Source organism: Ixodes scapularis, unplaced genomic scaffold (assembly GCF_016920785.2).
Source record: "Ixodes scapularis isolate PalLabHiFi unplaced genomic scaffold, ASM1692078v2 PGA_scaffold8__174_contigs__length_109621045, whole genome shotgun sequence".
NCBI classification, from domain to species: Eukaryota; Metazoa; Arthropoda; class Arachnida; order Ixodida; family Ixodidae; genus Ixodes; species Ixodes scapularis.
In genome coordinates this window covers 39,769,554-39,780,135 of record NW_024609883.1, presented here as the reverse complement: position 1 = coordinate 39,780,135, position 10,582 = coordinate 39,769,554, and the positions used below count along the sequence as shown (strand labels likewise).

The 10,582-nt window shown below is 46.8% G+C and overlaps 1 protein-coding gene across 1 annotated transcript; it reads right to left on the bottom strand.

The window, feature by feature from the left end:
• Window positions 1-8,456: 8,456 nt before the first annotated feature.
• Window positions 8,457-9,386, bottom strand: LOC120837881 (sulfotransferase ssu-1-like). Its single transcript, XM_002409698.5, has one exon. It carries the CDS (start codon window positions 9,384-9,386, stop codon window positions 8,457-8,459), a length of 930 nt encoding a protein of 309 aa, XP_002409742.3.
• Between the last annotated feature and the right edge of the window lie 1,196 nt (window positions 9,387-10,582).

Here is a 10,582-nt window from a genome sequence, read left to right as displayed (position 1 = left end):
CGCAAGTGATAAGTGGAAAGTGATTTATTTGTACTTTAATTGGTGCGCACACTGCAAAATACAGAAAACATGCAAGTCTGTTTTTTTATTGTAAACTTTCTTGGCTTTTGCAATAAAGCTATGAACCAGCTTGTCTATGGTGGTTGCCTATAACAGCTTGTTTAAAATAACAAAGTTTTTGTTGTTTATCAAATGGTTCACATATTTGGAGGTGTGGCCGCTGGAACTACATGCAAGCGCTTTTCATATGAATGAACTTTCAGGAACGTGTCGGCTGTGCAGCAGCAACATATTAGTGTCGCTCTAAATACAATAAATATAGGCATTTTTTGCGGCATTTTTTTCTTCGCGTTATTACGCAATTCGCACAAGTCGTACTGTGGTGCCTATTTACTTTTCATACAGTGATTACGAGAGTGACCACCCGAAAATTAATCAGCCACTGTTCGCAAACTAGGCAATATTAGCCAGGTTTCATAAACTGGTCAATATTTGAAGACCATTATAAAAAGGGGCTGGCTTGCCAAAAAGCTTGGAGTTATGAGGCAGATGCAGCTCAAACAATTTTACCACTTTTTGACGGAACTCGCTGGGAAAACAGACAATAGAATGTCGCGAAAAATAATCACTTTATTTATAAGTTCCAAACATCGCACTTTGTCATAGAGTGCGGTGAAAAAAAAAAACTGAGATTATCAAAACTTACTAAAAATAACAAATGATTTCAGGCTAGGCCGGTTGCATGCGATAGGTTCACATCCGGTTTAGAGTCTGGCAGAGAGGCGATGACACGCGTAGGAGTCAGCAACAAAAGGTAAAAAGCTAACAAAAAAGAACAGCCTTTTTTAATTCTAACTTGAGTTTCCGTCTATTGCGACAAATGCAGATGGGCGGTAACCGGACAAAAGCTCACCGGACAAAAGCTCACCGGACAGAAGCTCACCGGACAAAAGCTCACCCGTTTTTTGACAGACCCGGACAAAAGCTCACCCGTTTTTTGACAGACCCGGGCAAAAGCTCACCTCAATTTCTTTTTTTTTCCTACCCGGGCGAAACACGGGCTGAAATAAAGTGCGGACGCAATGCACATTTGACCATTTTTAGGAGAACTTGTACCTCATCCACCTTTGAGTTGCGAATTTGAAAAAAAAAAAAAACTTTGAAAGAACGGGAGTTCGGCCTTTTGGAAAAGTACGACAGATGACCAATTTAAAAAAATGTGCGGGATTTTAGCTAGGCTCGGGTTCCTTCCACCACAGCTTGTTCCACAAGAACTAACCACCAGGGAAAAGTCTACCGGTGACATCGCTACCTGCTGGACTATTTTGATTGCACGTATTTCAACGGCCGCTTCCGTTATGCTTCTGTTCCATCTGCGGCGGCATCCAGAGCGAATTCTTCCCTTCGCCTGGCTCTGCGCCGACGGCGACCGGAGTTTCCCCCGGTACGGTGGAATATGTACGATACCATTCTTCAAGATAAAGACCGGACGAGCAACACCTGCGAAAGATAGAGTACCGGGTTCCAGAAGCTCGTCGGCCACGCCCATCCAAGCGTCTTGAGGCTGATTGAATGCCTACAGCAAAATCAGGCGCTCGTGGCCACGGCATTGACAAAAGCCCGGAGTGGTGAGCCCACCGTAAAGCGGGTGCGAAAAATTACTCTGCACCTGAGGAATCGTCTTAGAAATATTTGCGAGGGCTTGCATGTACATCGAGATCTACCAAGACTGCTGGAGCTAGTGGGGGACTGCATTCGCTTCTAACCAATCGATAAATAAACTTGTTTCTACTAAAATCGACAAACCATGCGCCTATCAGATTTAATTTATCGTTGCCTTTTTGTGTCGCACGCATGCACCTAAGTTGTCCGCACTCGTGTTAAGACCAACATGAAATTTTCTCGTGGTGAGCTTTTGTCCGGGTCGGTGAAAATATGGATGAGCTTTTGTCCGGGTCTGTGAAAAAATAGGTGAGCTTTTGTCCGGTGAGCTTTTGTCCGGTGAGCTTCTGTCCGGTGAGCTTTTGTCCGGTGAGCTTTTGTCCGGGATTCCAGATGGGCAACCCAAAAAAAAATTGGGGTGTGTGTATGTTTATACAGCCTAGAAATTAGTCTGCTTCAACGGGCGGCTTGTCTCCCAGCTGTAGATGAGAAATTTATCCAGTTTAGTAGAACCGCTCGCCTGTGGCTTTTAACTTGTAGCACGCAGTAGTGATACACAACTCCGCGCCGGTACGATGCTCATCCAGACGAAACGGGCAGCGCGAGCTATCGCTCCACATGCTCCCAGCTGGTGTGCTCTAGCCTGGGAAACCGATTCTCCTACGGAAAACAACTAAACAGCATGACAGTATAGCAAAGCTTATCGCAGAGCACGTGAGTCGAACTCTACAGCTGGCAATGTCCTTCAACTAGCGAAAACAACAAGGTTCGTTGGTTGAACCTTCTAGAATCGTGTACACACCGGATGTAAACCCGGAGGCTGCCAACGCGGAAAGGCACAAAACCCATTGTCAGTTTCGAACTTTAGAAGCAGGGAGAAGAAAAGACATAGAAGGGAATCCCAGATTCACTAGGTCTTCCTGAAGCACAACACTGCCGCTCCTTCGAGCGCGTCAACAGAAGTTAGAACGACTGTTCAGAGTCGCCGGAGATATATTCTCAATGAAGCGGGGGAACACAACTGATAAAGACTTCGAGAGGCAGCTACTGCCTAAATGGAACAACTACTGAAAACAAAACAATAAACTATAAAAGAAAAACAGGTGTACATTTGGTCATATAGTAACGAGAAAAGTAACTCGATACTTTTCAATTAAATTTCATTTTGAGAATCCGTAACGAGTAACGCATTCAGTTACTTTTTGGGGTAACGTGTACACGTTTTCAAGCGCATTCTTTTAAAGTCCTACCTCCCTTCTGCGGAACTAACAAATTTTAACATCCTTCACTTTGTCTTGCCATCGCCCCCTGGAACTTATTGCCCATGCACAATGTCCACAAAACTAAAATAGAGAAAAAAAAAAAGAAACCCGTGAAATGCGAGAATTATATTTGTAAAGTGTGTACAGTGTGATTCTTTGGAGTTTTGCTTTTGTTTGCATTGTTATTGTAGGCACTCCCCCCTCATGTAAAGTACTTTCTTCGGTACCTTTGAGGTAATAAAAGTAAACGTAACTAAACAACATTTTTCAATCTTTTTTTTTTTTTGCTTGTGGTTTACAAGTACACTTTTTGAAGTTCCTGACTTGCACCTGATGGGCCGAAAACACTAAAGGCATGGTCACGCCCCTTATATGGTACAAAAGACACTGCTTTTAACCGTAGACTCGTGACAGAGTTATACGAGGACACGCCTCGAGTATGTTCGAAGCAGGTTTGCTTCGTACCTATGTATGCTTCAGTCATGTCTGCAGACAGTCCTGGTGTGATCAAAGAGGGCCGTCGTACGAAAAAAGAACCTCAGACGTAGCCCGCAGACGGTTGTTCGCATGATCGTTCCCAACCCAACCGACCACCCACACCAGCACCCGCGTGCGACGACCACCAGGGCCCGTTTGCTCGAAGCGCTAACCGCGGCTAAAGTTAGCCGCAGTACCTAGGAGAGGGATTTTTAGATCACGTGACTGGCTCGGTAGGGATGCGGGGAAACATGGCGGTGCCCCAGTGAGTGAGCGCCGGTCGCTTTGGAACTAATATGTCGTTGTAGCTGCAATATCGGGCGCGTTAGTCAGCAACGAATATTGCCGGAGGCTTTCGCTTTCCCTTACCTCACTTAAACCTCAAAGCATCCGCAATGACATCGCCGCATTTTTTAGATAGTGTTGCGATTCTAGGCATTCCTAAGCCTAAATGAACGCGATAATTGTCGGCATGGCAACGTCTTTGGGAAGCGGATTGTTGATAGCACACAAAAGCAGACAGCGTCTCGACAGACTTTTTTTTTCTAAATTATCCAAGCATCGCGAGGAGAACGCTGGAAGTGTCATTCTACGGTTCACGCGCGCTAGCCTTCCTCTTATAAAAGATTTTAAGTAAAAAATCATAATAAGGCTTTAACGAACGCGCGTGCAAGGCAAAATTTGTTTTGTACTTTTTGCTTTAGAACGGTTACTACTGCAGACGCCAGCACGTGCGACGCGTGCAACTACAGTCGTAGCATGAACCTCGGTGCTTGGATAATTTAGAGAAAAGGTTTGTTGGGACGCCGTCTGCTTTTGTGTGCTATCAACAATCCGCTTTCCAAAGACGTTGCTATGCCGACAATTATCGCGTTCATTTAGGCTTAGGGGTGCCCAGAATCGAAACACTATCTAAAAAATGCAGCGATGCAATTGCCCATGCTTTGCGGTTTAAGTGAGGTAAGGCAAAGCGAAAGCCTCCTGCATCATTCGTTGCTGACTAACGCGCCCGATATTGCAACCACAATGACATATTAGTTCCAAAGCGACCGGCGCTCACTCACTGGGGCACCGCCCTGTTTCCCCGCATCCCTACCGAGCCAGTCACGTGATCTCAAAATCCCCCTCCTAGGTACTGCGGCTAACTTTAGCCGCGGTTAGTGCTTCGAGCAAATGGGCCCAGAAAGATTTGGAACCACAGCCAAGTGAGGGGGAAGTGTCCTGTATGGGCAGGGGGACGAGAGAGGGTGGTGGCCAGGCCCACGCGCTCACCCGCGCTTTTTAAGAGCACGAGCCTTGGGCACGTGCTCTTAACGGGCATTGGGATTCGAGGCGCCATTAGAAAAGCAACTGCCATATGCTCCTCAGTATCGTTCTTGGGCTCCGACCCAGATACACTTGGGCTACGCCCGGGATACATCACAGTATTAGCTGCGCGATCGCGGTACGTAGCGGTCAGTGTTTCGTCGATCATTTGCAGCAATGAAAGGAGTGATAGTGCTGGTCATGATGCAGCCTCGTTGACAAAAAAAGGCGTCCACTTTTGTCGACTGGATTGTCATGATCATGGTACCGAACACCTCTTTTTAATCGGCTGAACTGATTAGGGAAAGTGAAGGAATTGGCGTTCCGAGTGCGTGGCTTCTTGAAGGACACCGGCGTTTCGAAACACGAAGTGCGCGCTTCGTACAAAACGCGTCTAAAAAAATAAAATAAAATAAAGAGGTACATTGATAAGGCAAAGACGGGCCGAAAGTATCATGTGTGCATTGGAGAAATCTGGGTTGTTTCGGATGCGTTGCACGCACGACACACAAATGTGATTCTGGGTTTATCAGAATGATCGAGGCAAATTTAAGTATTTTTAGGAGCACGAGAAGTTATATAGGACGGGCCGCAGCCTTTCGTACGAATGTTGATTCAGTCTCCCATCGTTTCGATTTATCATTTGGTAGAGCTCGGCCGGCTGCTTGGCTGGACAAGCCGGCCACCGAATCATTTTCACTGCTTGTAAACACGTATGAAACATGCGCGACGTCAGTAGGTGGCGTCTTCATAATACTCGGCGTCGTTCACCAACGTAATACGCGGTTTTTTTCGTTAGTCAGCAATTGACTACTCACTGACTAACGCCGCGCATTTCATCGGGCTTCATTTGAAACAGTGTATGTCTGACCTCGACGAATTGGAGTGGGGATTTTTATATTGCATCCGTCCGAGGGTACGTGGGCAACGGTGTAATGCCGACACGGGGATGAAGGAAACGGTCGTTCACCCACTTCGCAGCTGCTTTCAACTGAGCTGCACAGCCATGCTTCAACTTGTAAAGAGCGAACGCTGCGACCCCCTTGAGCCAATCGCAGTGTTGGGGTGAAGCACGTGACACAGGGGAGTGCTCAGACGACAAGTTGTCACGTGGCTCACTTTGTCGTTCCAAGGCACAAAGAACCATAGCCTCCCCTATACTGACAAAGCCTGGCCGATCGCCGCGAGACGCGGCCGCCGAGAGTGAAAAGGTAAAGCGGCAGAAAACGGATGAGAGGAGAGTCTAGGGTGCCTAGATGTCTGTCTGTCTCAGGGTGAAGACATCCATTGTTGTCCGGAATGTGCCAGCGCGTGACGCTCTCGCGCACTCGGCCGTGACTTGGGCGGTAAGATGGCGTCTATGCATCAGCCAAAGCTACGCGCTCGAGCTGAGTGACACCGGATTGCGCGCACTTCAAAAGGCATAAAAAAACGATTGGGCGGAAAAATGGCTGAGATGTCACCACTCAAGCAAAAGCGCGCGTGTGTATGAAGGCACTCTAGGAGAGTCATGTAACGATCGCCCCGCTGCGGCGAGACGCCGAAACACGCATCTCCCGAGCGATGGAATGTCCGCTCGTGCTCCTCGCGTTCCTTGCGCTACGGCCTCATTTCCCGTTAGGTTCGAAAACCATGTTTCGGGACCTTACCGCTGAATCTCGGGAAATCTGAATACCAGATTTCCCCCGAGAAATGCTCCCCGCTACCAGATCTTCGCGCTCGAAATCTTCGACCGGGCACTCTATGGCTCTGTCGTCGAACTGCCAGGCTTTGTGAGTATAGAGGAGGCTATGAAAGAACAGAACTGCGCGGAAGGAAGGAAACGCATTCAAGGAAAACAGAACACACCAGCGTGTCGGGAAGAGTTTCTGTTGACTGCAGGCGAGGAGATATCGGCAGATAGCGTTGCTAATGCCACCAGCTGCAGCGCCTCAAAGGGCCACGCAGAAGGACCGTTTTCGGGCGACGCTATTTGTGTGCAATCATCTGCACAAGCTATTTTTGCGATAAAAATCGCGATACAGTCAGTTTACACTACAAGCGATGTGAATATAACGTTCCACTGCTTCCATCTAGTGTAGCAAGCGCAACCGAGCGGGCGCGCCACGAAAAGGTGCGTTTATAAAAAGCTTGTCAACTAACGTTGATCTGTTTTTTTTTTTTTGCCGAAGATGCCGAAAATGCATTGAAAATTTTTGCATTCACATTGATTTAGGAATGTTTGTTAAAGCTATAAGCGCACGTGCGTCTGCGCATCTTGAGTGCCCGTGAATACTGTGCACGCACACCCTTTACTTCTGAAATGTCACAAACATTTTCTCCGCGCGTGTATGCGCTGGTTTTATATAACTATTATCGCCAAGGGTACACTGACAGCTGTTTTTGTTTAAAGTAAAACTCTTCTAGTGATTAGTATCGACACTGAGCATTATAACAGATAACAACCATAACAATCCTGACACGTAATTTTCTACAGTCGGTGCCGTGTGCGCATTTCTAGGGTGATGACATCTGACCATTTTGTTCCCGACGCTTTTGTTTATTTTTTGTCCCTGATCGCGAGCATGCTCGTCTCCCGACATGCGCCCTTGGCATTGCCAGCGCGGCGCCATTTTGTGACTGGCTATTTCTTTGCATTTTTCTGTTGGTATCGCGTGCTATACTTTGTTTCAGCTTAAGTTCAGACGCAGTCGATGCTACAAGCGCCTAGGGTGCCTACATATCTGTCTGTCTCAGGGTGAAGACATTCATTGTTGTCCTGAATGTGCCAGCGAACGACGCTCTCGCGCACTCGGTGCGTAATTTGGGCGGTAAAATTTTGTCTTTGCATTAGCTAAAGCTACACGCTCGAGCTGAGTGACACAGGATTGCGCGCACTTCAAAATGTACAAAAAAAAAACAAAAAAAAAACGACTAGGTGGAAAAATGGCTGAGATGCCACCACTCAAGCAAAAGCGCGCGTGTCTGTATGAATGCACTCTACAAGCGCCAGGCTTTGAGCGCCCCCGCCAAGCACGTGTGCTCGTGCAGTGCTGTCACTGTTTTGGGCCACATGCTCGCGCTTGTAGCATCCGCTCCGTCTAGACTTGAGTCGAAACTAAGTATGCAAAGACTGTCGTCGTCCTGAGTAGAGCGCACATTAAGCCATATGAAGAACCAGCAAGCGCTCGTTGCCACTCGTCTGGCTTGACAAGCGGTGAGAAGCTCGCCCGTGGTGATCTTCTCGCCGCGCGAATAGGGAATTGCACGCATGGCGCATCACTGGTGCTCCAAGTATTTGGGTGCCCCATGCTTACAAGCATGTGCAGCATGCGCGTGAACGCAGCAAATATTGATTTATTTCCTCGCTTACGGCCCAAAGGCATTACAGAGGGGAATGGACAAAAAGCAGCTAAATAACATGTACAGAGAAAAATAGGCAGGTGAGTATAAAACAAAGCATCCTATAAAATGCGAAAACGTATTTAGAAAATTAACATGCTTGTAAATGAACGTACTTGCCAGCACGATATTTTGTTGAGAAAATAAGGTTCCGCCCGAATACAATTCAGCAACTTGAATAAATTCGACTGCCGTTTTAAGGTTTCAAAAAGTTTCTACTGAAATTTTTGTTTTGTCTTCTCTGAGTCTATCTCCGTGCTATGTGTGTCAACGTTCCTCAAATGCCATCCCGGGTTCGACAGCATGTCAAATGGCCGAATAAACGTTTTTATTAAAAAAACAAAAGAGCAGATGCTGGTGCCATGGCGGTCACGGGAGGTCGAGGTCTTTCCACAGACACATAACGTCGCTTCCTTTCGTCTTGAGCGCGATCCTCCCCTTCATTCGCTCAACCTGCAGGGGGGAAAAATGATTCTTCCAATCTCCAACGACGCCCTTGCGTACAAGCTCACAGTTGAACAGTTTTTGTACGGGACCGCCAAAAATTACTGTCTTTGTTCGAACACCTTCCGGGAACGTACTTGGTTCAGTTACACGCCTTTGGGTGACTTCCTTCGTCTCCTTCTCGAGGCCTTTCATAGACTCCAGGCCCACGTTAGAGACGATTCGCTCGAAAAGTTCGGGCTGGTCCCGGAGCTTCCTGCCGTACTCTTCCCCGATGAAGTCGGCCACCTTCAGCACGCAAAACTCGGTGTCCTTCTTGAGGTCCTCGTAGGTCATGAAAAGGACGTTGGGGTCACTGCGATGCGCGTACCAGGACAGAAGATGGTCGAAATAGTCGCCGAAGTTGACTTTTCCTCGGACGAAGGACTCGAAGAACTCGTCGAAGGTTTTGCCCTGGGCTCGGATTGTATTGGCGAAGTGATAAAAAGAAACGCAACAATCGTACGGGTTCCTTGAGACGTAAATGTACTTCGCACCTTCCGAGTACGGCTGCTTGCTGAACGGCAGGTGCGTCTTCATGGCCAGCGGTCTGGGAAAGTCTTTGTCGTCTCGGATGCCCCTGCCCTCAAAAAATGGCACGGACCTGAAGACGTCCATCATGCTCGGTGGACGGACGCCATCGTTGAAGATGTTGTAGGTGATGTACTGCATCCAGGTTGTGCCGCATTTGGGATACGATACGATGAAGATGTCGCCCTGCTGTGGCTCGTAGGAGAGTACCGATCGGACGGTCTTCTCTTCGAATTCGCGGTCGATGTATACGCCGTCTACGTCCCTGTACAACTGGTAGCTCATCCTTCAATTATCAGGGATTCAATCTGAAAAACGAGAAGTAGGAGAAGAGCGTTGTGAACTATGATTTAGGCAATAAATAAAGTTATGCAATGAACGATAGACTTGCTGTGGTCGGCCTTTTTCATTTAAAACTATCTAAAAGTACCGTAGTGAGAATATTCATTGCACTCCGTTCTTAGGTTTATTTATACTATTTTTTCACGTCTGAGTGTGGTTGAAAAACAGCACATAGACCCACTAGATAAAGGAGCGCTATCTTCCGCAACTAGCCTTGGATGCCAGCTTGAAGGATACCGCGTCACTCATGCAAGTCTGGGCATGTTTCATAATACAAAACTATTCACAATACGTTCGCGTTATTTTTATTATCTAAAGTCAGATGGAGAGAGGCTTGGTTGCCTGAACTAGTGAAGAAACTATATGTCTTGTCCTGCCGTGATGTCCAGACTAAAAGACAGCCACGATCGGAATGGCGACTGCCTTTTCGACGTGGCGAAGCCCTTTTGACGCGGAGTTTTGAAAGTGAGCGTGATACACTACAGAATCACCCTTAAAAAAACATATTTTTAAATAAAAAATAACAAAAAAGTTTAACAAAACTTGTAATAACTGAATCTGTTAGCCTAAGTATACGACTCTCGCTAGCGTATTGCACCGCGTTCGTGCTCAGAATTAATCCTGCAATTGCTACTTTGAAATATTCGATTTGCTATAACACATTAAACAGTATATATATATATATATATATATATATAGATAGGTGAAGTAGGGTCAATATAAAACAATGGACCGGTAAAAGTTAATAACTCAAAGATGCGTACTGTCGGAGTTACTAATACAAAGTTTATTGCGACGTTTTGAGCGGGGACCGCTCTTCATCATAATCTCGAGTTAGGCGTCCGAGGCTATTCCTTGTAGCTGTAAAGGCAGGTTGGCGAGCTCCCTTAAACATGGGCTCTCCTTTGGTTCACGAGACATTTATGCGGCGTGTGATAGCGGTCTCTAACTCTCTTTACTAAAGGGAACTGAGCTAAAGGTACCTTTACGTTGCGGTGTAAATGGGGTATGATAGTGTCGGTACTCTGTTCGTTATTGTTATGGGCGCTGCCATCTTGGTGCCTAGTACAGAGCAGACCCGAATGCCGATAATCATGATTCAAAATTGCGACTTGCTCAGCAACCATGATTTTAGGCAC